This window comes from Sinocyclocheilus grahami, unplaced genomic scaffold (genome assembly GCF_001515645.1).
Source record: "Sinocyclocheilus grahami isolate Dianchi unplaced genomic scaffold, SAMN03320097.WGS_v1.1 scaffold1452.1, whole genome shotgun sequence".
Taxonomy (NCBI): Eukaryota; Metazoa; Chordata; class Actinopteri; order Cypriniformes; family Cyprinidae; genus Sinocyclocheilus; species Sinocyclocheilus grahami.
The window spans coordinates 165,115-181,070 of NW_015506631.1; the positions used below are offsets into that span (position 1 = coordinate 165,115).

General features: G+C 38.4%; 1 protein-coding gene across 1 annotated transcript in view; it reads left to right on the top strand.

Moving 5' to 3' along the window:
* LOC107570391 (zinc finger protein 501-like) overlaps nucleotides 1-7,750 on the top strand; it is a 9,288-nt gene extending 1,538 nt beyond the window's left edge. The window contains exons 3-4 of the mRNA XM_016256621.1: nucleotides 6,255-6,940; nucleotides 7,025-7,750. Of these exons, the coding sequence (XP_016112107.1) occupies nucleotides 6,255-6,940; nucleotides 7,025-7,546 (1,208 nt within the window). The 3' untranslated portion in view covers nucleotides 7,547-7,750. The remainder of the gene's footprint in view (nucleotides 1-6,254; nucleotides 6,941-7,024) is intronic.
* Nucleotides 7,751-15,956: the final 8,206 nt, after the last annotated feature.

Sequence of the window (15,956 nt, forward strand, 5' to 3'; positions counted from 1 at the left end):
ATTATTATTATTATTATTATTATTATTTCTGCAGTTTAGCGCCATCTGCTGTCAGCGAGTGAAAGTGCGCTTTCATCCAGAGCGTCTCTCACATGGTCCGCCATGTGCTTCTAGTCCGCGCTTGTTTACATCAGAGTGCCCACAAGTCTTTCACACAGCATACAGCGGTGTTGCGCATTTTGACCAGTTGATGGGAAAAGTATTCTTAAAATGCATTCAAAATTCTGAATAATTTGTTATATATATAATTATTCACAGTATTTAGAAGTGCCCACGATAACAATATCGTGCATATTCATTACCGTGATATATCGCATTACCGAATACCGGCACAAGTCTACACTGTAACCAGCACAAACTGTGCTACAATAATACATGAGCAGCATGAATGTAGCTTACGTGATTGTGTTTTTGAGTAAACAACTACCTTTATGCGTGGTAAGTGAAAAACTAAAATTAAGTCACTGAAATAAGGCCGTAAAACACATACAGAACATTTGTTCACAAGACTTTTGAGAACTGGATGTGCTAGCCTAGAGTTTTTGCTACAAAATGATGTGAATATCATCCCCCCCCCCAAAACCCTGTGTCCTGTCCCGTACCTATGGTACTCAAAAACAAATGCCGGCAGTTCTGACTCACGTAAGTACGTTTTCATTTAAAGGATTTGCCACTGATGTTCCAAACGCGAGTTTTGGCCAGTGTAGAGTCAATGGTGCGAGGACCCTCTTGGAATTGCTCTGTTTATTATTATTATTCCGCTTCTTCTCCAAAATGAATCACATTTTTGAGGGCCTAAACATGCTCAAATTCATGAAACTTTGCACACGCATCAGAATTGGCGAAAATTTACATCTGATACAGGTTTCAGAAGTGGGTGTTGCAAAATGGCTTGATAGCGCCACCTATAAACTTCCAACGGAGTCCGCCTCAAGCTATGTTTCATGTACATGTATGACAATTGGTACACACATGTAACAGAACAATGTCTACAAAAAGTCTCTAAGAGCAAAATCCGAAACCCAACAGGAAGTCTGTTACTTTTTAATTTTCTCAGCAAATTTTGTCATTTTTGGCTTTTTCAGGCGTTATTAATGAACTCCTCCTAGAGATTTTATCAGATCAACACCAAATTTGGTCAGTCTAATCTAAAGCCCTTTGTGATGTTAAATTGCGAAGATCTTGAGTTTTTGTTAAAGGGCGTGTCCATGGCGACCTGACAAATTTCAATGTTTCACCATGAAACAGGAAGTTGTTAATAACTCAGGCATAAAATGTCCGATCTGCTCCACACTTCACATGTTTGATAAGACTCCTGACCTGAAGAGATCTACATGCTCATATTCAGTTATTGTCATAGCACCACCTGCTGGCAGCAAGAAGTAACATGTTTTATGCTGTAACGCACTTCTAGAGATTTAATGACAGCAACATTATAATTGGTCAGTCAAATCTAAACGCTAAACGATGTTAAATTGCGACAATCTTGAGTTTTTGTTAAAGGGTGTGTCGATGGCGGCCTGACAAAGTTCAATGTTTCGCCATGGAAATAGAAGTTGTTGTAACTCAGGCATACAATGTCCGATCGTTCAATGAGAGTCCTGGCTGAACACATCTAAAGACCAATATTCCATTATAATCATAGCGCCACCTGCTGGTAACAGAACATTACTTGTTTTACACTAACTTAAACATGCAATGTCTGATCTGCACCAAACTTTGCATGTTTGATAAAAGTCCTGCCCTGAAAACTTATATATGTCATTATTCTGTTATTATCACAGCACCACCTGCTGGCAACAGGAAATGTCATGTTTTACACCAACTCAAACATACTTTATTCAGTCTGCACCAAACTTCACATGTTTGATAAAGGTTCTGGCCTGAAAGCATCTACACATCAATATTCAGTTATAGTCATAGTGCCACCAGCTGGCAGCAGGATGTTTGGCACATATAAATGACTTTGACATTTATCATGATCTAAATGTATGCTATGGAAGACCAATGGTTAAAAAAAAACACCTCAAACAGTCAGAATAATTACATTTCACCATATAAAAATTGAGATTGCTACAATTTTTTACAGATATTACTAATTCTGATAATGAACATAAATCTACATCTGCATCCTAACTCAAGCTACTATCAAATGTTTATTTCTAAGAGACAAAAAAAATGCTATAGGCCTATTAATATTATCAGGCAACACAAACGTGTTTCTTGATTTGAAACTATTACTCATTACTAGAACATGCAGAACTAAGAAATAATTTTTTTCAATTGAGATATTTATTTTGTTAAGGAAAAATGACTGGAAAAGTGGAAAGAATTCAAAAATGATGTGTTTGTCATGTTCTGACCATAAAGAATAGTTTAAAACTTTCGCATTGGAGCAAAAAATCTGCCTTTAAACTTGAAAGAAATAAAAATGTACATTTATCGTGATAATTATCGATATCAACTGATATGAAAAAATATATATATAGTGATAATTTTTTGGCCATATCGCCCAGCCCTAGTGCAAGGGCCCTTTCAATGCTGCTTTAATTTCTGTACGTGTTTTGTATGCAGAATGTTATAACAATAAAGGATGTTGATGACATACAAAGAGTCTGCCTATTATAATCAAAGTCATTTATAGGTCCCAATCGGAAGTTATTACAAGCACTCGATGATGGTTTAAAGTGACTTTTAAACAAATACATGAAAGTGTTAGTTCACCCAAAAATTTAAATTAGCCCATAAATTACCCTCAAGTCATCCTAGGTGTATATGACTTTCTTCTTTGAGACGAATCCAGTCGGAGTTATATTAAAAATTGTCTTTGGTCTTTCAAGCTGTTTCATGGCACTCAGCGGGTGTTGCATGCTTCAGTCCAAAACAAGTTAAATAAAAAGTGGCCATCCATAAAAAAAAGTGTCTCGCATGGCTCCGGGGGGGGGTGACCAAAGGCCTTCTGTAGCGAATCGATGCGTTTTTGTAAGAAAAATATCCATATTCAAAACGTAATAATCACTTTAATGTAGCTTGCGCTCACTGTTGTAAAGGGAAGCAGTTCCGGGTGGATGTGATCCCGGTCTGCGATCCCTGCGAATTATTATTATTATTATTATTATTATTATTTGCTTAACCACTTTACAATGGCTTTTTGGTTGCTTTTAGTCAGAAAACGATACATGAGATTGCTACAATTTTTTACAGATATTACTAATTCTGATAATGAACATAAATCTACATCTGCATCCTAACTCAAGCTACTATCAAATGTTTATTTCTAAGAGACAAAAAAAATGCTATAGGCCTATTAATATTATCAGGCAACACAAACGTGTTTCTTGATTTGAAACTATTACTCATTACTAGAACATGCAGAACTAAGAAATAATTTTTTTCAATTGAGATATTTATTTTGTTAAGGAAAAATGACTGGAAAAGTGGAAAGAATTCAAAAATGATGTGTTTGTCATGTTCTGACCATAAAGAATAGTTTAAAACTTTCGCATTGGAGCAAAAAATCTGCCTTTAAACTTGAAAGAAATAAAAATGTACATTTATCGTGATAATTATCGATATCAACTGATATGAAAAAATATATATATAGTGATAATTTTTTGGCCATATCGCCCAGCCCTAGTGCAAGGGCCCTTTCAATGCTGCTTTAATTTCTGTACGTGTTTTGTATGCAGAATGTTATAACAATAAAGGATGTTGATGACATACAAAGAGTCTGCCTATTATAATCAAAGTCATTTATAGGTCCCAATCGGAAGTTATTACAAGCACTCGATGATGGTTTAAAGTGACTTTTAAACAAATACATGAAAGTGTTAGTTCACCCAAAAATTTAAATTAGCCCATAAATTACCCTCAAGTCATCCTAGGTGTATATGACTTTCTTCTTTGAGACGAATCCAGTCGGAGTTATATTAAAAATTGTCTTTGGTCTTTCAAGCTGTTTCATGGCACTCAGCGGGTGTTGCATGCTTCAGTCCAAAACAAGTTAAATAAAAAGTGGCCATCCATAAAAAAAAGTGTCTCGCATGGCTCCGGGGGGGGGTGACCAAAGGCCTTCTGTAGCGAATCGATGCGTTTTTGTAAGAAAAATATCCATATTCAAAACGTAATAATCACTTTAATGTAGCTTGCGCTCACTGTTGTAAAGGGAAGCAGTTCCGGGTGGATGTGATCCCGGTCTGCGATCCCTGCGAATTATTATTATTATTATTATTATTATTATTTGCTTAACCACTTTACAATGGCTTTTTGGTTGCTTTTAGTCAGAAAACGATACACATACAGCAAGTTAATTTTATTTCACTTACCTGGCCTATCACTTGAAGCAAACATCCTTCCCTTCTTAAAAGTCTGTGTTAAAAGAGAGCTGGCTGTTGTGCCATTTAATTAAGCCGACTGCTGTAGCTTATATCCAGTTAGGCGTGTTTCCCCCTTTTTTTTATTTGTATATATACTGTTTGAATGACAGCTTTGTAAATCTGTTGGCAATGAAATATTCAATATCGCTACTCATCATTAGTACTTGGTACATTATCAGCGCAGCGGGAGATGTTCAAACTAATATCACGTAATTTACGTCTCTATGATGATTGGTTGATATCAGAAGGGAGGCTAGCCTCCCTTGCGAATTTTCTTTTCTCAAAATTCCTCAGCGCTATAAGTGAACACTCGATGGTGATTGGCTAATTTTTTTTTACCAACGGAGGCACGAGAGCTCAGCTCTCCCCCGGCCTCACCCTCTCTTTCTCAATCATTAGCGGTTGTAATTACATCAGCAGATTCGGCACATTCGCAAAAGAAAAGCGGCGCTTTTTGACCTAAAACATAGACTCTGATGTTAATGTGTCTGCATTCAAGCATTTCAGTGGGCTTAAACAGATCACCCTTTACAGCAGATTTAGTTCACAAACAAATGACAGCTTTGACCTAAATATGATTTTCAGTTACAATAATTAATCCTAAAATTCGACATTAGTAACTTACAGCAGCATCAGTCGTGCGTGTGGTTCTTGTGAATTCAGTTCATTGGAGACTCGCACTAAACGGATAATTTGAATCAGTGAGTTGTCGACTCGAGAACAGCTGCAATTGGATCATTCTAATTCGTGAATGAATTGTTTGGTGCGATTTGCGAACCGATTTAATGGTTTCAATAAAAATAATCTGTTCGTTCATGAATCAGACACCGCTTCTGCGTCTCGGCGCACGTGATATATTATAAGGAGTAACAATAAGTTTTATGAAATGTAGTGAAGTAAAAAGTACAATCTTATGCTTTGGAATGTAGTAAAGTAAAAGTTACTCGAAATAAAACTACTCCAGTAAAGTACAGATACTTGAAAAATGTACTAAAGTACAGTAACGAAGTAAAACTACTTTGTTACTGTCCACCACTGATTACATCAACATTGTAAAGCATATTCATCAAAAACTTAAGAGAAAACTAAATAAATTATCATGCGATGTGATCAAATAACTTCCCATCCCTGCAAACGATACAGTGAAGAATGAATAAATGTTTAAATTAAAGGCAAAAACAACAACAACAACAAAAAAGTTAAGCAGTTATCCGTATTGAGAATGAGAAGTAACCATAGGAACGGATAGCGTATCCTGCTAATATGGCTGCGCCTTCCCGAAATGCAACTCGGAGTGAAAAGATTGTGACGTAACTCCTCATAGTAAACCACAAAATGCAGATGTACATGCAATATCATCAAGCAGTATATACTTTTTACTTAAGTATTAAGACATTAAGTATACATTAAAAATCAATAACTTTTTTACTTTCACTCGAGTAAGATTGAAAAGGTGTACTTCATACTTTTACTGGAGTAATATTATATTATACGTATCTGTACTTTTATTCGAGTACTTGGCTTATGTACGTCGTCCACCACTGCCTTAGAGCTGTTGAAAAATATAGATGGAGCAGCAAATAATGAGGGACACTTTTCTTTCAACAAAAAGTATGTTAGATAATGTTGTAGTTGATGAAACATATTTAATAGTTCTCCTTATAGAAACATGGGATTTGTGTCTGTTTTTAAAATGATATTGATCAATGATCAATGTACCTCATTCATGAAAAGTTTCAGGGAAGTGTAGTTTATAAAATTGCATCAAAAGGAACAAAATTTAGTTTACACTGTTACACCAGGGTTCACTTGTATGTACTTTCACATAGCCGCCCCCCCAAGTTACTGACATATTAACTGTCTTTTTTTTTCTTTTAGAGTTTATTGAAGAAAGTGAGGAGAACGAGGAATTGAGTGAAGTTGAGAAAAATCATGCCAAAACTGGAGAAAAAACTTTGAGTTGCTCTCAAACCAAACAGAAAGATTTAAAGAAAAGAAGAACCTGCACTCAGTGTGGAAAAAGTTTGACAAGCAAATATAACCTTGATGTTCACATGAGAGCTCATACTGGAGAGAATACGTTCACTTGGGATCAATGCGTGAAGAGTTTTGCACAATCATCAAGCCTTAAGATACACATGAACATCCACACTGGAGAAAAATCGCACACATGTGATCAATGCGGCAAAACGTTTTTGAGGGCTTCAAACCTGATGACACACCTAAGAGTTCTTACAAAGGAGAAGCCACATTCATGTTATTTGTGTGGAAAGAGTTTTTCATGTATACAAATTTTGAAAGAACATCAGAAAATATATACTGGTATGAGAGAGTACATGTGCTTTGAGTGTGAAAAGACTTTTACTTCAGCGACCCGTTTAAAACAGCATGAGAGGATTCACACTGGAGAAAAACCTTATAGGTGTTCACACTGCAACAAGATATTCAACAAGTCAGGAGACCTGAAAACACATGAGAGGATCCACACTGGAGAGAAACCTTATAAGTGTTCACACTGTGACAAAAGATTCAGTCAGTCAGCAAATCTGAAAACACATGAGAGGATTCACACTGGAGAGAAACCATACATATGTGATCAGTGCGGGAAGAGTTTTGCACTAAAAGGAAACCTTATGGGGCATATGAACATTCACACTGGAGAGAAACAGTACAAGTGTTCACACTGTGACAAGAGATTCAGTCGGTCAGCACATCTGAAAACACATGAGAGGATTCACACTGGAGAGAAACCGTATATGTGTTCGCACTGCAACAAGAGATTCAGTGATTCAGGAGACCTAAAAAGACATGAGAGGATCCACACTGGAGAGAAACCGTATATGTGTTCGCACTGCAACAAGAGATTCAGTGATTCAGGAGACCTAAAAAGACATGAGAGGATCCACACTGGAGAGAAACCGTATATGTGTTCGCACTGCAACAAGAGATTCAGTGATTCAGGAGACCTAAAAAGACATGAGAGGATCCACACTGGAGAGAAACCGTATATGTGTTCGCACTGCAACAAGAGATTCAGTGATTCAGGAGACCTAAAAAGACATGAGAGGATCCACACTGGAGAGAAACCGTATCACTGCACTGCATGTGGGAAGCGTTTCATTCAATCATCTTGTCTACACAGGCATACAAAAACCAATCACAGTAAGTAGATCATCTTCAGATCCAGCACTTTCAGATCTGATGCTGTGTTCTCACCAAATGTTACACAAAAAATGCATCAAGCAATAAAATATAATCTGGATAAATCTGTTATTACAAGCGACATGGCAAAGAAACATTATCTAACGTTTCACAGTGAATAAAGGTAATCTTCATCAGCCCACACCACGGTAACTAAATTGTGTGCATGCCAACTAGTAAACATTTACTGATATTTACTAAAATATTCTGAATTTAAATATTCTTATTACTAAACATAATGAAAAAAATTAATTCATTAAATAAATGTATCAAACAACAGAAAGAAAATATATTTAGACAATATTTTAAACGGTCGAGCTTTACTATTTCAAAATCTGAAGAGTATTTGGAATAGATAGTTCACAGGCAATGAAACTTGTCTGTGTCACTGACAGAGGAGGGAACATGATAGCAGCTCTACGCGGTTTCATGAGACTGAACTGTAGCGCTCACATACTCAACATCATTCTTTTACATGCATTCTTGTCCGCTGTGATGGACAAAACCCCAGAAGTTGGCCATCTTCTGAAAGACGTGAAAAAACTAGTCACCTACTTCAAATATTCTGGCCTGCAAGTGAAGCCAAGTAGGTCTCTAAAGCAGTCAGTGGAAACAAGATGTTTCCATGTTTCAACAGCATGGTGACATTGCAACAATTCTGTTGGAAAATAAGCAGTATGACAAAGTAGAGTGCATCAACAAAAATATTCTTAAAACCCTGGTGACTTTTTGGAAGCCATTCAAAGATGCAACCCTCGTCCCTCTGGCTCCGCCTTGGTCTGTCATCAACCATCCGTCGCCTCGCGACTCCATTCCTCCGGCTGTGCCTCGTCCCTCCGGCACTGTCAGGCTCCTCCTCGGTTCTCTGTCGCTCCGCCTCCACCGCGGCCCTTCGGATCCCCGCCTCCGCATCGGTCGCCTGAGCCATCTGTTCCGCCGTGGTCCTCTGGATCCTCCTCGTCACCCTGGCTCATCGGCTCTCCGTCTTCACCTCGGGTTCCTCCGCCACCTGCTCCGCCGCCGTCGGTCGGCCCCCTGGAGTCAGCCCTTCCTCCACCCTCCGTCAGCTCCACCGAGGGTCACCTTTACGGCTGTGGCCTGGGTCCCACCTGGCTCCGCCTGCTCCAAGTCCCTCCTGTCTCTTCCCTGGCCCCCCCCGTCGTCTCCACCATGGACTCTGTCTTCCGGCCCCCTCCCGGGTGTCCGTCCTCCTCCCAAGTTCCCACACGTCAGTGTTGTCTGTTCCTTGATTCCTTTGTCCAGTGTTGTCTATACTATGTGCTCTGTGTGTGTTCCTGCCTGCCCTGTGTTACCCCTGTTTGGATAAAGACTGTTCTTCATGACTCTCCCTCGTCTCCGCGTTCCTCGACTCCACATAGAAGCACCGTGACAGGAGGAAGCAGTGAAAGTAAATCTACTTAGCCTATACGTTTACCTGCGGACTTTTGTGGGCGGGAGTGGGACAAAACTTGAATATTGCGGGTGGGAGAAAATAACATATATTTTTACGGGCAGGTCTCTAGCTTACAGTGCTATTTTGGACCAATAATTGGAACAAAAGGCAGTTGAAGTTTAACAAGTGTGGAGGAAATTTTAATTCTATCTGAAACATTAATATTATTTGCCTCACTGTACTAAAGAGTATTCTTTAGACAAGCATACTGAAGCACTCAGAGACTGAGTTTTTTTATAAGTTGAGAGATAACAGGAAATCTATTTGTGTATGTGTGCGAGACAAGTGTGTGAAACAAAAATGTTATTTTAGTTTCTTAGATGTCCTGGCTACTTAGAAAATTATTTGCATTAAATTCTTAGAAACGCATCTGGAGGACATAGTTGGGCACCTTAAAGGGGTCATATGATGCTTTTATAAAGATCATTATTTTGTGTATTTGGTGTAACAGAATATGTTGACATGCTTTAATGTTCAAAAAACACATAATTTTTCAAATACTGTACATTATTATAGGTCCTCTATGCCCTGCCTCTCTCAAACGCTTCGTTTTCTACAAAGTCCCTCCTTCTGACAAGCGCAGTCTGCTCTGATTGGCCAGCTGACCCAGTGCATTGTGATTGGCTGAACACCGCAAGCACTCGTCGGAAATGTAACACCCCTTACCATAATCGTGAGCTTCATTTTTCAAAATAAATGTAAAGACAGAGCCCGAAAGGGGAACAGAGTCGCGTGATGCATTATGATTGGATGAGATAAAAGCATCCGCATTTGATGAAGGTATAAATGTTTGGGTGTGACTGTATGAATGTAGACATTTTCCTGCAGGAAAATAAATATTCAAAATACTTTTGTCTCATACCTTTAATTGAAACGGAAAATTGCCACGACAACAAGCATAATTTTATTTATCTGACTCCAATACAAATAATTATGGAGCCAGAATGATCTCCATAATAATTCACGCAAAAGACGAGATGCACACATGCGTAACCCAATTCACATGCATGAGAAATAATTCACGTGAACAAAAAGAAAGCATCCATCAACGCTTTCTGAAATATGGCACATTGTTTGCAGACCTTGCTTATCTGGACCCTATAAGATTATCAGAGATCAGAGATAATGGACTGCCCAAGACGTCGCTCACAGGACTAAGCAGATGCTTACTAAAGTTTGACAACCGGGCCACTGTTGTCACTTTACAGTATGAGCTGACTAGTCTCGCTGGTCAATGGGAGAAACTGATAAAGTCTGCAGTGGAGGAGTACACAACCAGGATTGTGAGAGAGATACCTATGGATGGAACTGATGAAGAACAGGTAGAGATTATGAATAAAAGTTGTTCAACATGTAAGAACTGTGCCGTATGTTGTTATCAGCTTTTACAGCGATACAACTTGTTAACAGATGCTTACCATGTTATAGGCCTTGGGTACAAGCTCCTACTCACCCTGTCTGTCACCCAGGTTGCTTGTGAGAGAAGCTTCTCCACACTCAAATTTATAAAAAATCAGCTCAGGAGCACCATATCCAATGATCACTTGGAGGCATTTATGTTGATGGCAACTGAAAAGGAAATACTTATGGCCCTAGATACAGATGTTGTCAAGTGAAGAGTGAATTGCTGCGACGCCTGCTGACAATACAATAAAGCACAGTGACAGCAGAGACCAGCAAGAAGAAGCATGGACACAATGACAGTCAGGCAAGAGTGAAGAACAAGTATAATCACAGACAGCCATACAAACATTAAAATTGCAGTTACAGAGTTAAAATGGATGAGAAGATGTAGAATCAGACAGACAATGTGTACAGTGTCAACTGAGAGAAACAAGGAGAATCCAACATACAGACAGTGACGATAAAGAACAACACTGTAGAGAATGACAGTAAGTAATAGCAGACAAACGGCATAAACGGACAGCACACAGACTCTACAACATTCTCAGATTCTTTTTTCTTTTGTTTTTACTGTATGTATAAATTTGTTATAAACGAGTGCTCTATTGCCTGTCACATACATTAAATGTTTAAATATCTATTACTTATGGTACTGCTTATATTATTTCACCATCTGTACACAAATATAAGTAGTGAATGCGCGTGTCCGTGGGTGGGGCTGTGTCGGTGTGGTAATGTGGGCTGGTGTGGCTACAGTGCCAGGGCTGAATTTTTGTCCCAGTCCGCCCCTGCTCTCCATATGAAAGAGCAAGCGATCCACACCTTTATTTCAACCCCCACAAGCTATAAGGCCACGACACACCAAGTCGGCCGTTGGCCAACGTCAAGCCGATGGCGAGCGACGGTCAGGCTGGTTTTTTTGGTGTGTTACACTCGTCGGGCTCACGTTGGCGGCAGTTTGCCCGATTCAACATATTGAATCGGCGTCGGGAACGTCGGCGAGAGTGAGAACTCTGATTGGACGTTCAGTTTAGCGAATGAGTCAGTGCCCGAGAATAAAGCGAAAGAGATGAAAACAAGCACGTAAATGAAGGCGTTACAGACAGAAGGCTGTTTAAATGTTACGTGATCTTTCCCAATCATTCCCAATCATTCTAATAGGCGAATGTTTTCATTAATCATTTTAAGCGGCTCATGTTTTTAAGTTATCAACGTTACTGAAATTCTAAATGCAATGTAAGCAAGCGCTTCGTATATCTGCGTTTATCTCGTATATCTTTGTTTCAGTTTCTCCTTTTGAAGGACGAATATATACTATTGATAGCTGCTGATATAGACAGTTAATTCCTCTCACGCATGCGCAGAACGCACGTGCTAGTTTGCCGTCGGCTGTAGTCTGTGCGGTGTGTTTCGAGCACAGCTTTTTGGTCCGACGCGAGGCGACAACACCGTCGGCTTTCATCGCCACTAGTTCTTTGAAGTCGGCTTGGTGTGTCCAGGCCTTAAAATGGACATGCTTTATCTAAAAGAAAAAAAATGGTGTAACATAAACCAGCGAACTGCAGAATACACACATCTGTATTAATAATTTTATATATAATTTTATTATTAGAAAAAACTAACAAAAAAAACCCCACCACAATCACGGGATTTGAACCTGTGTCGCTGAAATCACTGACTTCCTTCTACCACTGGACTATGGATTAACTTGATAAACTTACTTCTCTTTTCCATTGTGTGTTTGCACACGCAAACTTCGCAATAATAAAATTAACAGTGTCATCACACAGATAATTCTTGTGTGTTTATTATAGTGTTCAAATGCTGATCTTATATAGGCCTAATATACAGTACATGTGCTGCCAGTGAGCACGCTGCTTTTTCATGCTGCTTTTGATGAATAGCCTACAGCAAACTGACTTGTAGCACCCTTTATTTTTCAACCTCACATTAAAATTATTAATGGAACAAAAACACATTTTTGCTGTAATAATAACTATGACTTATAACTACGACTTGCAAAGTCATTTCTTAAATATGAACCAAAGAGCGATCATACTTTATTAACGTCTTACTGTCATTATTAGCCCTTCATGGATTCAGTCTTAAATGTCTTGCGTACATCCTGTATTGTGAATATAAACCATCAGTTTCGGACACAGCAAAGCGCTCGACATGCCCCTGTTCACGCAGACTGCAGAAAGCACATCCGGTTTGTTTTCTCTATTTTACAAAAGCACAACGTTTTGTTGATATTCATGTGAGTGTACACAAAAATAAGGGTACACCATTTTCATAGCCGAATGAAATATTAGTCTTATCTGTATGAGCAAAAATTACGGCGTACTTCCAAGTTGTTTCTACTGTTATGAAGAACAGAATGAAGTGATCGCACTGGCGCCTCCATTAGGTCTAATAAGCGCGCTTCAGTTTCCACTCTCCACACAAATGCTTAGATTTGTACACTTAAATGTTTGAACTAACATTGTAATATGCTTTAAGTGTTCTTTATCTACAGATTTTATTTTAAGCAAGTCGTGATGATTTGAGAAGGCTAAATTGATCAAACGTGATTAACTCTGCCGCTATCCGCTTGGTCGTCACAAACAAAAACAAAAAAACTTGAATTTAACAAAAATAAATAAAATTCGTTCCAAACATTTTTCTAAATTCATTAAAAATGAAACAATAAGAAATATAACTTTGCAATTAAAAACAAAACTGAACTATTTCAATGGCTGCAACAGCAGCTGTGTAATTAGGAAGCGAGAAAGAGAGAAAAGAGACACGGGGCTCTAGTCGGACTCGGGCCGAGGACACTGGTAAAGCCGGGCTCACACTACAGGATTGAAAGACTAGCCGAATCACTGTGTTGCTCACACTACGCAACAAGATTTGTTCTCATCTGTCGTCATCTCGTCATAGCTGCACACATACTACACAACACAACGCTAACGAGGTGCACACACTACAAAACATTCAGTGAAGAGGCGTTCAGCGAAAATACGTTTTCTCACATAAATTCTCGCGAGAAATTACAGCGATTATAGGCCATTTCTTCAAGCATGGACAATCAACTGGCCCTTCAATTGGTCTGTGCAGTTAATTTATCCGAAAGAAAGAAGAAACCATGACAAAAGAGAATATGGCAGAAACAATGGCTTGAAAGACGTGGACTGTCAGTACTGCAGAAAGAGTTGGAGGTAAATAAACAGTACAATGAAATGTGGTATTATATACACAAAATATATGCATTGTTAAATGTATTTCTAGTTGGTTGATTTGATACATTTTTGGCTTTACGTTTCTGTTCATAAAGATGCATGATAAGAGCGTTTATACCATCTGCACTGTGATTGGCTGGATTTGCTCCACCTTGTCATTGTGTCGCTCACATTACGAGATCACGTGGCGATAATATCAAACAGGTTTGAAAATATCGTAGCGTCTGTGATAGCTTGAGACAGGTTTGGATCACGTTGCTGACCTGCTCATACTTAACGAGCTTCGGCAACCGCAACGAGCACCGATTTGGTCACCATCCGGGGGTTTTGTCACAGACTGTGGAAATCTGTCCGCGACAGCACAATCCAGCCAAAAATCCTGTAGTGTGAGCCCGGCTTAAGCTGTCGGCCAAGGGCCAGCTATAGGTTTGAGGCCCGTGCAGGGCTCTACCTGATTTCTGTGTTTGGAAACGAATGTTGTGAATCAGGGGTTGTTTTATAATTAAATGACAAAATTGTTAAGTTTTATTGTGTTGTCTAATTCAATTATTATTATTATTTTGTTTTTTACATTTTACGAATTCCCCGAATCTCCCACATGGCCAAACTCTGTATACGAAACCGTATTATTATCAGTATTATTTATTTATTATTATTTTGTATTTTAAAAAAATAGATTAATTATTATTTAAACATGCTTTAATTAATACAAAGGAGCGATAAAAAGTGATAAATGTTTTGAATTCATGGACAGAATTTTCGGCATGTCATGGGCTCTGTACAGGGGAATAAAATGTTAAAAAAGGCCAGATAACGATTAAGTATGTGTGACCTGCTGAAATAGGCTACATCGGCGAATTATTAAATGTAAGTTTCAAGCCTTTCATAATTTGTGACATTAATGTGACTACAGTGCCAAAATATGTGTTAGAACTAGGCCTGGTTCTTTTTTTATGGTGTGAATCAGAGTAAATTGCGACGCGAATAAAGTCTCATGAACGTGCAGCCTTGTACAGAGAGGACCAACGACCAAGGTCAGGATTTTTCGTTTAAAAAAAAAAAAGCGTTCATTAGCCTGTAGATCAAAGTGAAAGCCCCTTAATACAACATAAGGAAATTGTGTAATTTTAATGGTTTTCATAATGACTGTTTAACAACCATAACATGCGGTAAAAAGCCTTTGTGTGAATTTAAATTTTTTTTTTTTTGGGATGCGTTAGGCTGCAGCCTATATGATATCTCACATTTTGAAATTTACTTTCTAAAAATTAATTTAAAAAAAAATTTCTAATGATTTTTAAGGATGTTATAATGTTATATTATAAAGTTATTTCAAGTTTTATTTTGTTTTTTGATCTCAGTTTACAAAACAAAATATAATTCCAGTCAGTTTGCAAACTGTCCCTTTGCGTTACCTGGCGGTAGTTTCGTGAACGACTTTAGCAAGCGACTGACTTGCAGTTAATAGGCATTTTGGTTGTCCACCTACTGTACCTCCCCTCCCCAGGAAACCCTGAAAGACCTACCTGTGAGATAAGATTCAAACCAGTGGAGTGCAGATCCTGTGATGGTAGACAGGAGAATCTGATGAATTACATTGTCAAAAGTTGCAGACAGATCCAGCCGAATGAGAACTGGTCATTTGGAATCAGATTTCACTATCTGCAGGGCTATAGTGACAAACAAACTATACAAGTGTACCAAGTTTCATGCTTTTATGAACAAGTGAACATTTCACCTCAAACTAAACTGTGTAACTAAACTGTGATTTTCTCTTCTCCTCTGTGCTTTTGTAAAACACCATCTTCAATTAAATGTATATTTTCTTTTATATACATATGTCTCCTGCTGACTCACTGTGAACGAGAACCTGTGTTGCCTCAAGAGGAAATGTATTATATAGTCCCTGGTGAAACAGCAATATGGCGGTGCTGTGGCTTCGCTTCTATGACGTCATGACCAATCCAGTTCTCTAGTATAGATCAGTGGTGGAAACTTAATAATAAATAATGTATTACTACAGTCATGTGGACTTAACAGACACATGCACTCAGCAGCCATAAAGTCCTCAAGACACATCAGATTTTAGTCCAGGGCTTGTTTAATACCAGGATACCCATCCCTTCTTACAAGAGAAGCAAATAAGGATCAGTTGCAAAGCTACATGACAGTATTTCTTGCATCTGCGTTTTCTGAGTACATCATATGTGGAAGAATAACTAGTCATTTTATAAACAATAGTGAAGAAAAAGGTTAAAAAAAACAAATCTCCGCTCTCTTAAAAGTGTTACAGCCTCT